Source organism: Micropterus salmoides, unplaced genomic scaffold (assembly GCF_014851395.1).
Source record: "Micropterus salmoides isolate LMB-PRFRI ecotype aquatic unplaced genomic scaffold, ASM1485139v1 Ms_hic_scaffold_5, whole genome shotgun sequence".
Classification (NCBI taxonomy): Eukaryota; Metazoa; Chordata; class Actinopteri; order Centrarchiformes; family Centrarchidae; genus Micropterus; species Micropterus salmoides.
In genome coordinates this window covers 22,239,511-22,261,316 of record NW_024044237.1, presented here as the reverse complement: position 1 = coordinate 22,261,316, position 21,806 = coordinate 22,239,511, and the positions used below count along the sequence as shown (strand labels likewise).

Below are 21,806 nucleotides of genomic sequence, written 5' to 3'. Positions count from 1 at the left end.
AAAACACACACACTAATTAAAAACCCTATTAGGAACTTGACAGTTTGACAATACAAACTGTATCATTTTGGCAAAATGTCAGTTCACAACAGAGACACGATAAGCTGTTACTCCTCTGACGAATGAGAAACTCACAGACATTTTTGTTGTGTCTTACATTATCAAAAGGCATCTAGATACCGGAAAGACCACAGAAAGAAGTCTGCCAGTCCTGCTGTATGGTGAAAGCATGCAGACAGAAGCATTTGTGACACAATTTTACAGTATGGTATCAACTATACTGTCCTCCAGGTGTCTAATTAGAGTGATCAAGATCGAAACAGATTGCAATAATATAAGATGTCAACCAATTCTCCGTTTACATACTGCATATTGCTTGAGATTAAACCAAAACTGCTAAAAATATTGAAAAATGTTCAAAAACTTTTGACTGACAGTATATTTCCAAGGAAAACAGAAACTGTATCTTTAGAGCTTCTACCTACTGCTTTTGACCTCTGTTAACACTGCGCAGCACACCAACTTTTCACTCTGCTGCTGAAATGCACTGAAATCTCATAATACCTTCAAGCTATGATTCATTATTGTGTTGGCTGGTGTGATGGCTGCGTTGATGCCTGATGTTGTCACAGTGCAGAAAAGACACGAGGCATTCAGGTGTTGATACAAGGATTTTTCCTCCTCTCTTTTCTTGACAATCGTCACATTCAGGTGAACAACATCGTGCTACAGGACGTGCGTCATGAGGAGGCAGTGGCTGCGCTGAAGAACACCTCTGATATGGTTTACCTCAAGGTGGCCAAGCCAGGACCTGTGCATCTCAATGACATGTACGCCCCTCCAGACTACTCCAGCAGTACGTATCTACCTCTTGTTGTTCCAGTCGTCCTGCTCATAGTGCAAACACTGTTCACACACTAATGGAAACTACAGTTTATATTCACTAATCCATAAGCTGGCTCCAAAACTAGAACAGGTTTATTTATATAAAATGTTTGATGTAAAGTAAAGGGTGATTTATTAGTAAAGGTCCATGTTGGAGCATTTTGCACTGAGAATGATCGTCTTATCTTTATCAGAGATGTTTCAGTGGGCCTGCATGAATTTTAGTGTTGGATCATTGTTCTCTCCCCAAAACTGCTATGCCCAGACACCCACATACTGAATGTAGTGAAGGCTTGCACACACACATTCCTACCCACAGCAACAACAAGCGCAGTTCTCTGCCTCCCACTGAGTGTGGATGGTTTCTCACATCCCACCTGCTCATGAGAGCCCACGATCTTGAGCTGCAGCATCTGAAATTTCCACAGAATAGTGATTTAGTATTAGAGGGGGCTATTGAGGGCTTTTTGTATGTTCTAAATGTTTGTAGTTGTTAGGGTTTACGCGAGCCCTTAATGTTAGATGATCTGGACGAGACGCTTGTTTTATGATGCTCAGCTGTCTCTATCAAGAATGTTAATTCATGGGAAAGTGTTTTTTTATGCTTGTGATCTGTCTTTTGTGTAAAAGCCCTAGAACTGCACCAACTTTTTTTCCTCTTAGGTGATAAGAGGATTGACAGACAATTTCAGGTGTTACTGAAACATCTCTGTTATTCATCTGTGCTAGTTGACAATTGTGTAAAGATTAGCACAGTCAAGAGTTGTTCTTCTGTTTATAAAAAGCCAATTTCCTAAATGTCATTTTGAGTTTTTAAATGGAAATTCTGGTTTCATACAACATGGGCCTTATTTTTGTTCTTTTGGCCACAATTCCTATTGCTAATAATAGCATTGTTCTCACCAAGTTAATTGCTAAGATCTTGGAACATGAAGACATTGCTAAAAAGAAGTTAGAGATGAGGTAATAAATACAAGCAGTCATACGATGAGACAAGTTTTAAAGAAACCCAAAGATTCTGTAAACTTATTTGAAAGAGAAAATAAAGGCAAATTTATTACCCAAACTGTCAAACATCTACAGCTTACAGGCTGACTTTTCTGGTTCAGCATTGACCTGCTATACTTGCCATAGTTGTGTGTATACAGTTTTCCTGTTCACAGGGACTGTTACTGACATTTTGGGAGCACAAATTTGAGTTTTTTCGTCTGACCGCTTGTGTTTTTTGCCCAGTCTGACTTTAGTGCTGTCGCTGCCACCCCACATCCCAGCAATTATTTTGGTAACAACAGTGTTACCATAACAGATAGTAATAATGGCAAAACACTGAAAATAAGACCTAAGTTGTTAGAAACTGGAATTTCCTTTAATAGAATAAATGAGGTAGTCATGATACTGTAATATGACTAGAGCCATGCTAACAGCTCTATGAGGCTGTATTTGCACAGCAGTGCTTTGAGCTAAATGTTCACAATGACGATGCTAACATGTTGATGCTAAGCAGGTATAATGTTTGCCATGTTCACCATTTTTAAAAAATGTGTTTAACCTTTATTTAACCAGGAAGAAGCCCATTGAGATATAATCTCTTTTTCAAGGGAGAACTGGCCAAGAAAGGCAGCAAAACAGCATTTAAAACTTACATTGACACACATATGACATTAAAACATTGTATATAGACACCTATATACACTTAAAGTATCCAGCCTATAGGACACATCTACACTCCTTCTTAAGGACCTGCAACCAGGGACTTGAACTCCATAAGTGGTACCAGCACCTTTAACTGTAGAATGTTTCCATGTTGAGGGTACACAATATGAAAAGGCAGTATTTCCTAACTTGGAAACAACCCTGGGGACTTAAAAGCAGTAGCCTGCTAGTCCATGTTTGGTAACTACTGACCGCAAAGTTAAGGAGACTACAAAGTTTAGCATGTTATTATGGTAACATTTGCTAATTAGCACTAAACATAAAGTACAGTGGGAATGTTATTTGTTTTGCAGGTATTCGGTCATAAACCAAAGTATTGGACAAATTGAAATTCTGATCTGCTTGGTGGTATTATGGGATTACCAAAAGCAGTAGGATTCATCCTCTGGTGACCATAATTGTCTCTACTTGTTGAGATATTTCAGTCTGGATCAAAGAAGTGGGAGGACCGTCGTCCCTATAGCCGACGCATTCAGCTAGCTAAAAAAGTCAGCCCCGTGGATCAGATTTTTTGTTAAGGTAGTGGAGTTGCCAGTCTAATGCTGTGTTCCTGCCGTGCCTGTGTTGTAATCATTCTTTCTTTCCCCCTACTGGCCTGGCCCTCCCTCCAGCCTTCCCCACCATGGTGGACAACCACGTCAGCCACAACTACATGGGGGCAATGGAGCCCAAGCCTGTGTACCCGCCGCCCCAGGTCACCCCGTCCAGGTACTCGCCAGTTCCCCGCCACATGCTGGGAGAGGAAGACTTCACAAGGTAGGTTACAGATCACTTCCTCCATGAATGATTCTCCTCCCATACATTGCACTCATACAGGCTCTATGAGTGTAGATTTGAGTAATCATAGCACATACAGTAGATTGCTTGTGGATATCAGCTAAAGGCGTTTGCTGTTGTAGTAGTAAGTGAAGAAACATTGCTGTGGACCAAATTGTATAAGATTAAATTACTCAGTCTTTGTATCAGTTGTCCTAAGTTTTGCATGGGTTTGTCTTTGGTCATTGCAGCCTCCATTTTGTTGCTGTTTTAAGATGTCGTCATTGTACGGTTTACTTTAACGATAAATGTGCGTATTGAATTTAAACTAAAATGTTCAGCTCATCGGGGCCCTGGTGGTGCACGCTGTATTACAGCTTGACAGTATGTGGTGGCTGTGTGCTGACCAAATACTTTGCAGAGAGGTCGCTTGTCAATTCTTGTACTTGTTATGACTGTGTTTTAACCTTTGACCTCCTATCCAAGTACTGGATCAGAAGTAGCGTTCATAGAGGCTTGATTGGAGTGTCCCACGAGGCCTTGAGTCATCTTAACCCACAGCTCTAGGGGGGGAGGCTGTATTCCCCCTGTGTGTGTGTGTGTGTGTGTGTGTGTGACTGCATGCTGGCGTTTATGCGTGTCTGTGTGTTGTGTAGTGAATGTGTTACTGGATGAGTGTTCGTTATGTGGCCCTGTAATGTCCTTGTACAAGCTGTCTACATGACTTGTATGTGCATTTGTCGCATCCTTGTTGGTATGTGTGCTGTATTTGTGTCCTACACTTGTCCCGTTCACTGTGATTCCTGTACCCCACAGCAGGGCTGAACCTATTTACAGTGTCATCCACAAACCTGGGGACAGCAAGGTGCCCCAGGCCCTCTACAGAGGCTTCTGTCCTTCCCCTGCTCCCTTGTGCCAAGGTCCACTCCCCTTCTCTGGCAGGTACTAATCTAGTCCATCACGCCTTGCTTAGCTAACCCTCCTCTGTATAGCTCAGCATCTGGATCTGGCATCAGACAGGAGTAGGGTCAGAGAGGGACGTAAGCCACCTGCCTCACCAGTATGAGGTATGCTGCGCCACATTTGTGCACAAATTACACAAGCAGAAGAAATAGACTGAGATGGCAACGGACGGAAAAAAAGGAGGTGAAAGAGAGAGGGGGTGGCGGGCTGATACACGTGTTGATAGATTATCTTATTTTCAAGTGTAGCTTTTCTACTGTAGCTTTCTATCTCTATGTTTGCATGTAAATGTTTCTCCACCTCATGTCCTACTTTACTGCTTTGTGTGCTCATGTATGTTGCTGCTTTTTATGTTTGTACGACATACTCATACAACTCATATGCAATTTCTACTTATTCTTTCATAATTTCACATGGATTGTGCTGAAAAATAAAATACTATAACAGCACACTGACTGTAGAGCTGAGAAGAAATTAGCGTATTAATTCTTGCCCTTTGTGTATGTGTTTTGTTTATTTGCTCTGATTTTCATATTTTAAAAAGATATTCCCAGCAGTCATTATTGGTCCATCAAATTTCTACTAATATGGTCACATCTATGAATTTAAACAATAGAGCCCTGTTTACTGCAGTTTAAAATGGAGTCGTACCTGCTCTTCACAAACACATCTCCACAGGAGTGCAGCTGAAAGGGCTTCACGCTCCCACAAGCTGCTCAATTCCATCTGTCAGGAGGCATCGATAAAACTAAGCCTGTGTCTTGGGCCAAGCTACTTTCACTGGTGGTTATTGCTAAAGACAATAATACACATGATATTTATGGCAACATGTTTTTTTTCACTGTTTGGCATTACCAAATGTGCAAAAGGCCTCCTGTTTGTTGATTTTGTTTCACTTATTTATTTCACTTTGTTATTTCATTATATCCACTTGTCCATCATGTATCACCTCGTGGATGATTGCCCTAATGTTTGTTGTGTTTTTGTTGAACGTAGCTTATATTGTGTACCATATATGTCATGCTCTGCCAACATATGTTTTCCTGTGTGTGTGTGAGTGAGAGTGAGAGAGAGAGAGAGAAAGAGAGAAGGACAGATTCTGGTCTTGGCGTTTGGCTGTAACTAAAGGCAGGTTTAGACAGAAAGGAGAGTACAGGAGAACGGCCACCCAACGCAAATGCTCTGCTTTGCACCGTTGGAATGTTTTGCCTGCTGCTCTGTGTATGTAAATATAAACACGGAACCTTGCTGTTACCATAAATGTAATGAGAAGTAAGAGCCTGATCCGGTACGGGCCGGCAGACCAGTAGCAACAGACAGTCCTGCAGCTGTCATGATTCATCTGCACACTGGGAAAATCAGGCCATGCACCCAGGTCTTACCCCTCGTCACCCAAGCTGCCAGCACCAATCACACACACATACTGTACCCTGAGACATTTGCTCATAATGTGCTGACACATACGAGCGCACACGCAGATATGCAGGTTTTAATAGCAATGCGCAAATATGACACGGACACATACCTGTGGGTATACATCCTGCACACCAGACAACTTGTAAATCAATGGTGCAAATGAGAATGGCTTACATACTGTGACTGTGTGTGCACCTGTTTGCCCCTAGTGTGTTTGGGTGTCATGTCCGCTGTATAATCAAAAAAGGAGTGGCATTATCTCTAAGGACATCATGGCAGACTTGATTCCCAATCACAGCAGATGAGCATCCAGCTGCAGACTGACAGGCAGATAGCGGACACCTCCATCCCATCCAGCCCCGGCAGCTTCCCCATTGGCTCCAACCGCGAGGGCTTATTTTAGATGGATGCTGTAGTAAGCACAGGCTTTCCGTAGAAGTGGAGCAGGCTGGTTGTGAGGAGTGAGTCAGAGCTTGTATCGGCCCTTTGCCCATCTGCACATCCCCCTCAATGGTGTCATCACAGACACATCCCCCAAACAACCCCTCCCCCTCCTCCATCTGATATTACCCCCGTCTTCTGGAGATATGTCAGTACTGTACATAGCCCCTCTGCATCCTTGTCTCTGTCCATGTTGGACTCGATAAGAGATAAAACATGTGTGTTTAAATGTGCATTGTAGGTGTAAACACGCATGTACGTAGTGGTGACAGTGTTCAAGATCACTAATCAAAGCAGCTCCCCTCGGCTGGTCCTATCAGGGCTGCAGTTATACACAACAATGCTTCTCGTTAGGCTGCTTTGTTCTGGCAAATCTTGTGTATGTAGAAGCCTGTGGACTGCAGCTGCAGATGAGCTAATCGGTAACTTAATGTCTCACACACACGCACAAACACAAAACCTTTGACTGGTCAGCACAAGAATTCAGTATATAATATATCAATAATGAGGAACATTGACCTTTGGTTGCTGTTTTTAAAATTTTCAAAAGCAAAAGGGGAGTTTAAAATAAAAGTAATCACAGCAGTTTAAGCTAAGTACTTGTCTCAGGTGTTAATCATTCGTCACTCCAATTTTATTCTTAGGCACGGTGAGAGGCATGACTTATCTTAAACTGTCTATCACCTTAGCAGTGAAGACATTTTTCCCCATGTCAAATTAGCAGAAAATAGCAGGCCACAAAGAAGAGGCAGCCACAGAGAATCTTTGAAATATAAGCAGTGAAAAGGAACATGGAGATAGAGCAGCATTTTAATTTTATCAGTGTACGCCACTATACATAAGCTGATGTGATCCATTTGGGGAAAGGGAGAGATAAAGTGCTCCAAGAGATAGTGTCTGTCTGTGGAAAATGGCGTCCATCTGCAGTGTCCACCATTAATCAGCCAAGCAGAGCCAATTACTGGGCTGAGTCCAGGGCAGTTTGACCCGCTGAACCCCACAGCCCAGATATCCATTCACAGCTTTAGGACTGAGCTACGACTGCGTCAGCCAAAACACTGAAGCAGACAGGGGAAATATAGCAGTGGGGAAGGTGTGTGTGGGGGTGGGGGTGGGGGGGTCTGAATTAGAGAAAAGAGTTGCAGGAGAAATGGCTGGGCAGAGAAAGGGTTTTTTATGCTCTGTAACTGTTTACATTCCTGGCATGGATGAAAAGGCAAAGGGGGGAAGGGAGGGGAAGCAGGTCTTATGATAGGGAGGGAGGACTTGATCCCTGCATTTAAATCTGTAGGAATTCATTCCCATTTTTCATGAAAATGTCCAGGCAGGCCACATCTGATGGAGTGCTTGCAGAAACACATATTCTCCTTCAGAGAGCAGCACCAACTGCTCCCTTTTGGTGAGATAACAAAACAACGCTGGCCTTATTTTATGTGTCCAAATATTCCACAGTAGTCAGGTCACTATGGACCACTAGGACTATGGGGGAGTCAAATCAAAGGCCTGAAAGTTGTGTTCATGAGCTCCTCCGTTTTGTTTACACTGATAAATTAGCAAGGAGCTTCTTGGAATCTGTCTGTCTAGTCTCCAGAGGGCCAGGCTGACAGACAGGAATGCTGGTGTGTTGTATTGAAGTGGGGTGGCGGGGGCTGGACCAGAGGTAGCATCAGAGCAGAGACAAGGGGACAGTACAGTGTGAGGGCAGTTCAAACTTGGATAACCTCCAGTTCGACACATCCACCGAGTCATGATGTTCTTGTCTGTAATGCAGTCCTGGTTGTTGCAGATGTGAGCGAGGGGTGATTTTGGCCTCTTCTTGGAGAATTGAACGAATATGATTTGCGTGGGAGCGTTAGGGTTAAGCGTTAAGTATTGCCTTGCTGGTGATGATGGGGAGAGAGCGTTTGTGACAGCCCAAAGAGGAGCTGTTTCCCATCACAGCACACAGGGATGAGATAGGGAACAACAGGCCCCAAACACAGGAGATTCTAAAATTGTAGCCCCTTCTCTCAGTGGAAGGCCAGAAAGGAAGAGGTGTCGAGGAGTAACGCTGAGCTGAGCGATGTGCCATAGCCACAATGTTCACAGTCAACATCTCATCTTCCATGTCGCTGGTGAGGAGCCGCACTGTTAGGAAATGCTCTTTCAGAAGCAAGGACCGGTTCCGGATCCTAAGGTAACCATGGAGATCTGTGCGGCTCGTCGAGCTGGGATGAAAAGCTCAAGATTGAAAGCAAGGTTATTTTTAAGCTTAACTCGTTTGAAGTTAAGTCAGTTGTTGTAAGCTATTTTGCTATTTTTATATTTTAAGTTTTCATCTTTTGTGCTGAAATGATCTAAAAGGCTGCAGCAAGAATCTAAAAGCAAGTAAATAATAGAGCAAATGTTTTAGGCTTTGTCAGTACAGTCATATTGAATCTGTCCCTCATTCTGCCTCATAGAAACACTGCTTATAAAGAATATCTTATTTAGTGGTCTTACAAAATACTCTGCCTCTAAGTTCAGTTAATTTCAAATGAACACAGTTTAATAATCTGGGTAAACTTTCTGAAGTCTTTCTATAGGTACTGTTTTGTTGTTTAGGACTTTCCAATGCTCGAAATTTGGTGGATTGGAGCAATCAACGCTTTTTCCAGTCAGTCATGGGTATAATTCTGAAAGTCTGGAATGCTGCCTCGTCTGCCATCGATAGGAAAATGGTCTTAACAGCAAGTTAGAGCGCAGCCATTAGGGACTGAGTACGAATTGTTCCTGTAGACCGCAGGCTGAGTACTGCGAGAGTAGACCACTAATGGGAACCATGCAGTATTTTCTGTAAGAGAGGAAAATGTGTGTCTCTGCGTGTGGTGTGCCTATGTACGTGCATGTGTGCATGTATGTTTATGTGTGCATTTGTATATAGAGTATGTGAGCACATGCATGTGTTTGTGTGTGCGAGACCAACGGTGGGCTTCCTACAGTGTGTGTGTGTGTGTGTGTAGTTGTGTGTGTATGTGTGTGTGTGTGTGTGTGTGTGTGTGTGTGTGTGTGTGTTAGCACTCGTGTGAAGTGTGTTCTCAGAGGGCTTTTGCTGGACCATAGCAGCGGTTTGGCCTCCCTAGCATCTTAAAACTGAGGCAGTCTGAATAGCCTGCTGGAGGATGAGTCATAGTTGCTAAAGCTAAAGCAGAGCTTCAGCAGATCCGTCGAGCAGGAGGTGGCTCATTGTGTTTGCGTACATTAATATGAGTGGGTGGCAGTGCCATGCAAAGCAGAAAGTTCTGTAGATAATGCTGCTTGTTTTATTCCATTCATTGTATATATTGCAGAATTGTTTGCAGTGTTATCAGCGTATTCCAAATTATCTTTATTAGCTCTACGATTAGTACATGATTATTACATGGTTAACCATTTTATTCTACTGGTTAAGTGGTCCTATAGATTGATCATTTACATGCTCTATTTTAAGCACTCACTTTCAAATATCTACAAAGAAGGATATGCAGGGCTACTGATTATGGACACCTAAACTGAATGCACTGGACATTTTGATCATAAACAATGTAAACCAATAGATAATGGTTGATGTCTGAAACAGCTTCTGTGTATGCCTCTGTTTATGCTCTTTCAATTTCAGTTTTGGTCTCTCTCTCTCTGCCCTTCTCTTTTATGCTCTCTTTCCTGCCCTTCACCCTGACGCTGTTACTCTGTTTGGCAGGGAGCCGAGGAAGGTGTTGCTGCACAAGGGCTCCACAGGGCTGGGCTTCAACATCGTTGGTGGGGAGGACGGAGAAGGCATCTTCGTCTCCTTCATCCTGGCAGGAGGGCCAGCTGACCTGAGCGGCGAGCTGAGGAGGGGCGACCGGATTCTCTCAGTCAGTATCTCAACCTCAGGCTTTCTGTTTGCCTACATCAACAACTCTAATAAGTCTGAGGCAGTTCTCAGAGATTTTCAGCCAACCACCATCAGTGTAACGGTGATAGAATAAAGGTGGCCTAGTGTTTGGAAAGCTAACAAACACTTGCCGTGCTGAAATGTCCTTGAGCAAGACATTAAATCCATAACAACTCAGAGGGAGCTTAGCTTAGCTGGTAAATCAAAAAGTATCCAATGAATTACTTTAAAAAATTAATTATAAATTAGTCATATAATTTTCAAAATACTATAATAAAATAATCTGGTCATATTTAATGTCAGGTCTTTACATATTGAGGGCAAATCTTATCTCCACTGGCTGAAATGAAACCCTCCAGCTTAAGGATAAGCTTTGCTTCATCCAGCTAGACTTGTTTCCACTACAGATAGACAAAAGGCACACCTTTAGGAAAAATCTGGGTTGCCTTTGCTAAAAATATTTTTGTCTGTGTGTTGCAGGTGAATGGAGTGAACCTAAGGAATGCCACACATGAGCAGGCGGCTGCAGCACTGAAGAGAGCTGGACAGACTGTCACCATCATAGCTCAGTACAGGCCTGAAGGTAAGGCCATACTGTCTTGTATCATACATGAGTACTTCATGATATTGTGCCAAAATGGCCTTTTAACTCACAGTTTTAATGGGCTGCATTGGAATAAGTTATAATCAAACTAACATTATCTAACTAGATAAGTATTAGATAGATAGATTTCCAAAAGTATTATTGAGCCAGATTAGTCTATTAGGTATTGATTTCAATGCTATTCAGTCCCTACTGACGACCCACCTATCCCTGTCTGTGCGGTGTCGCCTCCCAAGTTCCCATTAAATCTAGTGCAACCAGTACTTATATGCTTGAATAATACTTAATTTGTTTTTACTTATTTGACAATTTTTGTTAGGATTTGAGCACAATATAAAAAACTAAAATATTAAAGCTCTTAAAACTAGATTTTTAAACAGGGTCCATCTACAAGACATGGCCACAAAATTTGTAAATAATGCAGGACCTACCATTGTTGACATTGTACAGTGGCGCAAACCCCCTATCAATATTTTAATTAATCATTTTACCAAACTGACAAACAGTGAACCTTCAGGTTCAGCAGTAGCCGGCCTTGAAAAAAGTTTCAAAAATCTGTACTGTGGCTCTGGAGGTAGATTTAAAGTCTAAGAAAATTACGCAGATTATGTCATCAGGGTTATCTTAATTTTGGCTTGGAGACTACATTTATAGCAGAAAACCTGCAAACTGGAGGCATCACGTTTAATAAAGTAGGTCAATATTGTGGGGAAATATTTGCTTTCTTACCCAGAGTTAGAGGAGAACATTGATTGCACCCCTGTGACTGTACGGTAAATATGACAATGCTAGCAGGAGGTTAGTTTAGCTTAGCACAAAGACAGCAAACAGGAAACAGCTAGCCTGGCTCTGTTCAAAGTCTTAAACAATCCACCTTCCAGCACATTTAAAGCTCACAAATTAACATGCTGTATATTATTTGTTTAATTTGCACAAACATCAAAGTATAAAAACAACACAGTGAGTGTGAACTTTGGTTGCCACCTTACATTGACAACATGACTCAAAACATAGTCCAGCACATAACCCCCCATGAAACCACTGTTGGTTTATATGCTTCATTTTTGTACAGATTAAACAAACAACTTTAGAGCTGCAAGATGTTTTTTTACAATTGGACACAGCCTGGCTAGCTGTTTCCCCCTGTTTACAGTCTTTGTGCTAAGCTAAGATAAGATAAGCAGCAGCTTCATTTACCCTAGTTGTATCAATCTTCTTATCTAACTTTTAGGTAGGTGTACCTATTCCTTTAAAAACCCGTGGGCATATAAGGGCGCTCTCTCGGTGCCTTGTGGGTAATGTAGGTTTCATAGGTTTTGGAACGTATTGACTCATTCTCAGCAATAAAAATCAGGATATCTCTGCCTCTGCTGCTTAGATTTTGGCCATTTTTAACCTGTTTCTCACAAGTCCTCCACCTTTACGATAGTGCAATACTAAATCACTGGAATACCCATTTAACGTTGCAATGAAACACCCGATCTACCTGCTCGTAATAATGAGGGCAGCGCCGCTGACAGGCTCGCCTTAACAAGTATTCAGGTTCAGGGGCGGCACTTGTGTTAGCAGGCTGAAGTGTTGAACCAACTGCAAGGCGGGCAAACGAACCGCTGTTGTCCTCCCCTGATCCAACTCCGAGCCGTTCGCCGCTGTTCGTGGACACAAACCCGGACAGCGATGGGACGAAGAGACTGAGCGGAGAGTGCGAGCTCTACCAACATTAGTCAATATTACGACACCGGGGGAAAGTTTGAAAGGGTTGAAAACTGAAGGTGGGAAACTTCCAACTTTTATCTGTCTACCAGCCTGAGTGGATGGGGGATGGGCTCGGATACAACAGCAGCAGAGCAGACGCCGCTTGAACTCCCTAATGGCTGGATGAAGAAACAACCGGCTGCTATAGCGAAATAAAAGCCACCGTTTCATTTAATTGAGGTGAGACGAGGAAGGAAGCTCGCGGGAAATATTGATACATTAAAACGGCAACAAACGGAGTCTTTACATTGGAGAGCAGGGTTATCTTGACTGCTAAGTTACTGTACCGAGGTTGTTTGTTGCTCTTCCTAGCTGTAACCTGTTGTTTTACTCTATTAGTAACGCAACATTATAAAAGTGTACGTCCCCCTGCATGTGTGCAATAATTAGCCTTCTTCAAGTGGCAACACAGACTTTAAAGTTGGAAGTGGCTCTCTTTAAATCAGACCTGAAATGATTGAAAAGTTATCATGGCAGGCATGTGATAGCCTCGCCCCTATTCTAGTTAATACAACCACTATTATTGGTAAACCTCTGTCATTACCTGGAATCCGAATTTTTTTCTTGTGCTGCTTTACTGTTATGTAACCTAAACATTTTTTAGGTGGGGAAGCACAGGTGTGGTCAAGCAGGTGTGTGTCAACTTTGCGGTGGTGGTGGCCTCACTGTGAAATCGCCTCTTTATATTACATCTCTATGTCACTGCCACACCAGACTTTGGACATACAACCACAAGTCCATATTTATGCTGACTAAATCAGAAGTAATGGCTTGTCAGTTATTTTCTAATATAATGAGAATGACGCCACTCTTTCTTGTAAATCATAGAGTAGCTGTGCATTACAGCTAGTCTGGCAATTATAATTTTTCTCAGTGTTTTTTGAAATTCTTTGCATGTGTACTTGAGCATGCTGCAGTAATGCTATAACAACAATGGTGAGGATATTGTGAGCTTTAGATGTAGGCTGAGTTCTCAGGTTGGGCTATGACAGGAATGTGAAGGGGCATAAGTTGTAGCATGCTCTCACTTCATATTCCTTTCTCTTTCAATAAAACGCAAGCCTTACATGTGCCGATAACTATCCAAGGTCATTGAAATTGAAGTGGAACGGGATCAGTGAATTGGCACAGGGCTAAGCTAAAGAAAGACTCTGGGCTGAGATCAGAACCAACGACATTGCCGTATAGGTTTTTCTTCTGCAACAAAATGTTGATTATAATTCTGCATTCTTGACTATGTGAGTTGATGTTCAGGCAGCATCTTGAATAACGATGTGGTTGGTTAAAGGGGACCTTTTGTTTTCCATACCAAATCATGCTTGTCAGCTCTGCGCCCCCTTTGCAACCCAGCGAAGGGCAGTTATCTTGTTTGTGTACAATGCTTAACTACTCTAAACACACGAGTTGAGTGCTGGCAAATTATTGACTTCCTGCATCCCCACTGGTGACCTGAGATCTGTCGCCAGTAATTTGGCTGGCATCATAAAGTGGTGTGTGACATGTCGTTCGTTTGAGTTTGGTGCAGAAGGAACCCCGAGTGAGCTGTACAAGGACAGTCAGGGGGAGGAATGCTAGTTTATGCAGGGCAAACTGCCTAAAGAGTATTCTCTGGGGCCAGGGTCGGGAACCGAGCATCCACAGACCTCTGATGGAAGGCCAGCACTGAAGACTACAAGAAGCCACAGTAGAGCACACATGCTGCAGCAGGAGCCCACCCCCCACTCCCACCCCAACGCTCAGTGGCTCACTGGAGCATCACCACACTCAGCTTGAAGGAATGGAAGTGAGGGGTGTATGTCCACATGCTGCTTTGTCCCACTATCAAGGAGAGTAATTACTCTAAATTCTTTGCATGTAGGAAATGGAGGGACGGCTGTGGAGGAAATGTTAAACCCAGTGCGCCCTCACAAAACTCACACCAGTGCGCATTACAGAGTTCGTAGGAACAGTTTACCCAGGGTCTACATGTTCCTCCTGCTGTACATTATTAGGGAGGGGGGTTGTGTGTGTCTTCACCAGATCGACTCTCCCTCAGAACATAACACACTCTCACATTACAAGTACATGCCTGCTGTGTTGCATAACTGGATCAAAAGAGAAGCGACCGTCCTCCCCAAAATAAAAAAGCTGTACGACTAATGAGGACACGCAGTGGGAGTGAGAGATACAGAATAGTCCCAGTTTCTATTAGCTGTCTTTTCTTCCTGTGGGTCACTCCTAAAAATATAAGCTAGCTCTTGTGTATTAAGTCCTTTAAGGGACAGAGTTTTAATGTTAATAAATATGGACTGCCATTTCCTAGCATTAAAAACTGTTTGCTGGTTAGTTGGGATGATAATGGAGGATAGAGTAAGAAATGGGGAATGACGAGCAGCAGAGGTCCCAAACCAAACACAGTGGTCAGGCACCATTTCCTCCCCCCCAGGGGGCTTTTAATCATGAATAAATTACTGATAAATTAATGTGGCCAACAGTCAGCTAAGGAAATTGCTAAAATTGGCTTCCCTATTTTTGAGTGATCTGAGGACAGAATACTGCTAGTACAACTGTGATTTCTATTGTGCTCGTTTGTATTAGGCTGTATTTGACCTCCACACAATCCAGGCACACTTCTGAAAGATTTGTTTCTATTGCTGTTGCTCGATATTTGATGCAGCACAAACTGTTGATGCAGAACTTGCATTTCAGCATAATGCATCATTCTCCTGTGGTACCTTTTGTGATATGGTAGTTGATCCTCATTTACCGGTATCACAATGTGTTCTATTTAAGTACTGGGAGTATCCTTCCTTGTCTGTGTAACAGGTGTACACTTCATATTCTGTTTCATATCATGTGACTTTAAATTTACTAGAAACTGGAAGCACTTCATTATAAAGGAAGTCAGTGCTGCAGGTTGATTTTTGAGAGATTGATTGTAATGTGTTTTCCTACTCTGTTACGTGGATATTGTGATGTACTATTCATAGGTGATTGTGTTGCAGAATTGCCTCTGATGTCATTGTTATAGACTAGGCACAGCAGTAATTTATGGTTTCATTTATGATTCCCACCCTACAAAGGCTTGAAGCTGGTTGTATTTAGTGCTTGTCTTGCTCTTCTTGAATGTGCACGTTATTTAAATGAATCATGGACATTAGGAATGTGAACAAGCAAAGCATTTAGCTCCACCACCTGTGCTGTTCATAGTACTATATTACTGGCGCAGCACTCAGCCAGCCCTTCAGGTTTGTGTTATTTTGAAGCAGGCCATTAAGACTGCTCTCTCTGTTTAGCTACAATTTGTCTTGTCCCTTGACCCCTCCTCTCCCGAGCTGCCTTTCTCTCGGGTCTCCTGTGCCTGAGAGCCAAGTGGACTAATCTGAATGGCTGTTTCCGCATGTGCTGTCCCTGTTCTAGGAGTGCTGGGACGTTGCTCTTGGTTACAGGCAGCCAGGCGGTGTCTGGTTACTTCACCTTGCAGCGTCACACTGTTGTATTGTGAGCCAGGGTGGAGAGCTCGCACAAGGCCTGGAGCGGCTTCTGTGTTTGCTTTGAATCTCCTATAGGTTTCGGCACAGGGTTAAAGTTTGCCATCCTGAAGCTTGTTTTTGCACCTGTCTGAAATTGTTCAGGGGCTTGGATTAACTTCAGCTAAATCATCTTTGTAGGCATGGGTGTTTGTTTTTCAAGACTACCTGTAGGCTTGTTCGACAGAATCTGGACTTTGATCTCTTGTTGTTCACGTTACAGGAAGTGTTGCCAGCTATGGATGATTAAGCTCTAAGGTAGGAGTCAACTCCTAAAGGCACAGTGGTAAAAGAAATATTTGGGCTAAATTCTCTTGTACTGGTTATTTTTGTAGGCTAATTATGATCAGGACATAGATATGTTCTGTCATTAGCGCAACCGTATGCCTTCTCACATGCCATTAATAATATGATTCTAGTTTGTCATATACAGGTAAATTCCTGACCACAGCTATGCAACAGGAAACACTTATTAATTCTAACTGCAGTTACTTTCCATTCATCAGCAGCCCTGTGGTCTAAGTAAAAAAAATTGTACAAAAAACATTTATGTGAGTGACAAAATTGGTTGCTCACAGGGCTGCTTTTTTGTGGTCCCAAAGCCTCCTTTGTGTGATCACAGGAGTGACCTAGTCGACGTGTTTTTCTAGGTACATCTGCTCGTCTGTTTATCTAGCCGTGTGCTGTGTGGTGCGGTGGCCTAGCCTGTTCCAGCAGCCCGGGCACAGAGAATGCTGTGCATAGCAGGATAATGAGAGCATTCTTAATGAGGAGGTCCAGGTGGATTCATACATCATCCCTGTGCTCCTGAGCAGCAACTAGATTTACATATCTATGACAAATGGTCATGCATTGGAAACTGTTAGAGGCCTTCCCTTTTTTTCACAACACTAAAGAGCCCATGTTGAACTTAATTAATCTGTATAATTAATTACCTGACATGAGACATTACTGGATGTGTAAGGCAGATCTGTGATAAACCATCTGTTCCTGGGGTCATTAATCAGCCTAAGGATTCGTTGAACTTTTCTTCTATTCACTCCAGCTGAGACAGAGATCCTAGGGTCCAACACTGTTTTGGCCTCTTTATTCAACATGTTAAATACCACCTTAACCTCTGGTGCATCAACCTTAAAGCCGGGCATGGTATATGCTTAAGGGCCTGTTTTTGGGATGCTGTTGACACAGTTTGTTTTGTTTGTTTCTGCCGATGCAGAGTATAGTCGCTTCGAGTCCAAGATCCACGACCTGAGGGAGCAGATGATGAACAGCAGCATGAGCTCGGGATCAGGCTCCCTGCGTACCAGTGAGAAACGCTCCCTCTATGTCAGGTAAAGCTGGAGCACAACGCACTGACATACACAGTCATGCTCGCACTCACAACATCAAATTCTAAGATCTGTAGCCAAAATAGCCACTCTGACTCTTACGTGATAAACCTCTGCCGGTCTGTGGGGGAGAGTAAAGCCTGAAAGCACATGTTGTCAAAAGCAGTCACACTGTCAGAGTACAGCAGCATGACGTATATCGCATAAATCATATGATAAAACGTGATACTTCACACTGAGCAATTTGTAGGGTAACATTTAATTTAGAGCATTGAGTTGATACCATTTATCACCATCCAAAAGCTGATGGACAGGCATTCTCTGTTGATGTTCTGATGCCACATATGACATTGACCCTACTTTGTGTAATGTAGATTGACAGTGGGGCTTGTCGAAGTGACCTGTGTTATGACACGTTGGGCTGGTTGCCAAACTGGATGGAGGCTCATTTAGGAATTGAAACAGGTGGCATCCTCCTGCTCACATAAACGCAGCGAGTCACACAAGGACTCACAGAGATCAAGGTGAAAGGACTGTGATGTAACTCCATAGTCCAAGTGCTTTACCGTATTTCTCCTGAAGCACTAATGCGCTTCACTTAACCTAAGCCTTATGGCTACATTACTAGATTGATTTAGCCTAAGTTCAATAGCAATGGACGTTATTCGGATATATCAAAAATATATAGGTGCTATCTCATTGGACACCCGCTATAGAGATGAGCAGCAACCAGTCTGACTCATGTCTCTCTTATAGACCGCCTCCTATGAGGCATGTAGAGCCTAGCCTGCTCCTGTGCGGGTGACTAAGCCCACAGTTATGTTGGAAAAGCTGTCTAGTTAGCCGGCTGATGCAGGAGCCGCCATGTCCTCCCAGCCCAGCCTCAGGAATGTGGTGGAGGCGTTAAGTCTCTAAGGTGTTCTCAAAAGCAAAACAAAAAAAACAGTGTCACATGTGCTCATGCTCTCTCTGAAACCCTCTGTAAGTTGTGCTTATAGCGTGGTTAAAGCAAGGAATTTAATCACTCGTCAACCTATGTTAAAGTGCGCTTGTCGCCCTGTCATCATGACCGTTTCAGTTTAGCAGCGCTACTGTTTACTTATTGCCAGCTGCAGTTTCAGTTGGCAGGCGTACTCCAGCAGATACCTCTTTAACCAGGTCTGGCCACAACATGTCTGTCCACTGGGTCTATGGCCTGTAGATGTAGGCTTGTAGGTCAAGTTTAAACCTGGAAAGCACGTATTAATACCTTTTTTGGAAATGGCTCTGGGTTTTCCTGTCTGACAAGATACTGACACACTAAGACACACAATAAGCAGTGGAAGTAAGTGGCACTAGCTGTCAGAAATATCAAGTGGAAACTTATGAATGGCACTCTTTAGTATACTTGTCCAGAACGAGATTTACATTTATTTATTTAGCTGATACTTTTATCCAAAGCGACTTACAATTGCGATATATGTCACACACGTCTGAAGCAACTGGGGGTTAAGTGTCTTGCTCAGGGAGGGAGCAGGGGAATCGAACCTGGGTCTCCCACACAAAAGATATATCTTAACCACTGCTCCATCGCCAGTGTGACATTACTTTCCACCCCATCTTTGTATGGTTACATAGACACTTACTGTTTCAATACAACACCAGGTTTTACAAGTTCCACATATTGTTGGTGAAGTTATTGAAAAAATAACAAAGACCAGTAATGTAATGCAGGAAGTTCATCGCTGCCATTTTGTGCTAAGTGTGGACGGGGAGTAATTTGATCATGGTGCATGTGGAATCTCTACACACAAATACAAGATAAAAGGAAAAGAAGTGTAACCAAAGCCTTTTGTTTTTATAGAGCTCTGTTTGACTACGATCGAACAAGGGACAGCTGCCTGCCCAGCCAAGGCCTGAGCTTCTCTTACGGGGATATCCTCCATGTCATAAATGCTTCTGACGACGAGTGGTGGCAGGCGAGGCTGGTCACGCCACATGGAGAGAGTGAACAGATTGGGGTCATTCCAAGCAAGAAAAGGTACACTCGCTCTTCATTTACAGTGCAATAATGCCACATAAAGGTAATGTGACTACTACCATTCATGCCCAACCTAAACTTAATTCCCCCCCTTTTTTGCCCCCCCCCCCAGAGTGGAGAAGAAGGAGCGGGCCAGGTTAAAAACGGTTAAGTTCCACGCCAGGACAGGCATGATTGAGTCTAACAGGGTAAGTGTAGATGGCCAGCTGCTCCCTGCCCTGGTGCCAGAGAGGCTCCCTTCAGAGCTGCTGCTGGGCTCCCAGTGAGATGGCCTACTTCCCCCTGAGTGTGGGAAAGAGACCAGCACCTGCTCACTGAAGCGAGCACTAAAGGCGCTCATATTTCTGTATAGATTACACAGAAGCTCCATGGAGATGAGAGGTCTCTGTAAACCTCCACAGCTCCTGTGATATTAAGAAATGTGCACTTACAAAATGCCTGTACGTTTATCAGAGGCTGATCTGTCAGATGTAATTTGCAGAAGTATAAATCAGCTGTAATGTTGTCTGTATCATCTGTAATGCAAGCAGATGCAGTTTAATGAAAATGTTTAAGTTGGTAAACAGAAGCCTTCTACCTTCACAATGATATGCCATTCATTTTCACCCATTACCTGCTTCTCATTTTCATTATTTGATGTGTATTGTTTGTTGACATTTCATTTGTTTTTTTGCATGGGTGTTGAGTACCTTCATTGAAACCCATTCTGTTTTTGTTTTCACCCTCTCGTTGACCCCACCCCCCCACCCCCCTTCTCACCCACACATCGACAAGCAGCCAGTCAAAGTAAAGCGCAAAAAAAGCTTCAACCTCTCACGCAAGTTCCCGTTTTACAAGAGCAAGGAGAATATTGTGCAGGAGTTGGAGTCTGAACGTAAGTACCAGCTGTGTGATCGAGGGAGGGGGTGTTGCTTTTTCTTACTTTCCCCTTCATGCTTCGGTTCTGTCTCTCAACTTTCATCTTTCCGCTCACCTCCAGGGATGGTTTGTGTGATGGCACCACACGCATCCCTTTTCTCACTGTCCCAGAGAGATGCCCCACATGCTGAGCCAGCATCAGGCCAGAGACGGGGTGTTCTCTCTGGTGTGTCTGTGCATCTGTCTATGGGCTCAAGAGGAGTGTGTGCGTGTGTGCATGCACACGCACTGCATTAACACACAGGCCCTCTTAACAGTGCGATGCCACTCCTTGTATAAGACCTGATCAATTCTCCAGTCAGTCACTGACCCACAACAAGAAGAATCTCATTAACTGGACCGAAGCTTTAACACTTAACAGGTCAAAATCCCATTTTAATGGGATTGGGCTTGTGTAATTGAAAGGCCGTGGCTTACTATGAACAAAGTGGGGCTCAGACTTAATGAGTGCAGCACAGCGCCATGTGTCAGTGGGCCTGGCGAGCACTACACAGCACTCCTCTCCCTCTTTGCCCCAACTATCACTAACCTCTTCTTCTTCCTGTCTGCTCTCTTCTCTTGGTTTCTGCTCTCACCTGTCGGGACACCTAGGACTTCCCAGGGTTAAGCGATGACTTTTATGGATCAAAGAGTTTGAGTAAGTGTGTGGTTGTACTGTGTCAAGCAGCTGTCCCTTGAGCTCAGAGAAAAATGCTTTGTCACTGCAGACCCAGCTGGGAATGCTAAACCACACACATTTAGAGTGACATGCACGCACAGACCTGTGCGTGCTCACACACACACACACCTACTTCCCAGAACATATAAAATATGCATTCCCAAGGGAGAGTAAGTAAGCGTTACATTTATTCTGAATGTCTCATGGGGTCTTTTACAATAAATGTTTAGAGTTTTGTCAGATAAGGTCACACAGAATACAACTGTCACCAGAGCAGGCCTGATTGGAAACACTTTTTCCCTCTTGTTCCCCTGAGTCAGCCAGCTTCTGCCTCCCTCCTGTGGACAGTGTAATGCCTTTGTGTTTTCTTTGTCTTTTCCCTGATTTGAGATCCGCTGCCATAGGCACAGATCTAGCAATAGGAAACATTGGCAAGGGAATTGCGGGTCATTTGGGATATTGTCACAGGAAACACTTAATTTCCTATTGCTTGCACCTAAAACCACTTCCCTAATATTGTGAGAGCATGGCTGCCACACCAAACAAGACTTCTGCTTTCTTTACCCCCCCCCCCCCCCCCCTTTTTTTTTTTTTAATGGCCTAGCCTTTTCCCCCTAAGGCTGTTTGAAGCAGGTGAAAATAATTTTCACTCATAAGAAGAGAATGTATTTGAATTTAACTGTGACTATAGTGTTTTGGAGATTACCTGCAACCCACTCTCTTATGCCTTCGCAGAATGCCTGACATCCAACACAAGTGACAGTGAAAGCAGTTCAAGTGAGTCACCTTCATTTCTCATGGTGTTTCTGGTTGTACAATGCCCACATAGATGAATAATATGGTAGATATCTTTAAATTTACATGTGACAAGACATCTGTAAATTAAAATTCCCCTGGTGTTTAATCAGCCATGATGATTTTATTGTATTTCTTTAAATGAGATGTAAAATGTCTAAAAAATAAAAC

At 43.2% G+C, this 21,806-nt stretch overlaps 1 protein-coding gene across 10 annotated transcripts in view; it reads left to right on the top strand.

Annotated features, from left to right (window-relative positions):
• dlg3 (discs, large homolog 3 (Drosophila)) overlaps positions 1 to 21,806 on the top strand; it is an 87,469-nt gene that overhangs the window by 61,275 nt on the left and 4,388 nt on the right. For 2 of the 10 annotated variants that reach the window (XM_038700065.1, XM_038700064.1), the window contains exons 10-19: positions 712 to 856; positions 3,192 to 3,354; positions 4,171 to 4,296; positions 9,872 to 10,028; positions 10,529 to 10,631; positions 17,133 to 17,247; positions 19,088 to 19,264; positions 19,377 to 19,452; positions 20,042 to 20,138; positions 21,576 to 21,617. In XM_038700065.1, the coding sequence (XP_038555993.1) occupies positions 712 to 856; positions 3,192 to 3,354; positions 4,171 to 4,296; positions 9,872 to 10,028; positions 10,529 to 10,631; positions 17,133 to 17,247; positions 19,088 to 19,264; positions 19,377 to 19,452; positions 20,042 to 20,138; positions 21,576 to 21,617 (1,201 nt within the window). Of the gene's footprint in view, positions 1 to 711; positions 857 to 3,191; positions 3,355 to 4,170; positions 4,297 to 8,136; positions 8,351 to 9,871; positions 10,029 to 10,528; positions 10,632 to 12,211; positions 12,588 to 15,917; positions 16,175 to 17,132; positions 17,248 to 19,087; positions 19,265 to 19,376; positions 19,453 to 20,041; positions 20,139 to 20,773; positions 20,820 to 21,575; positions 21,618 to 21,806 lie in introns of those variants that run through there. The other 8 variants (XM_038700067.1, XM_038700068.1, XM_038700066.1 and 5 more) reach the window with 7 other exon arrangements.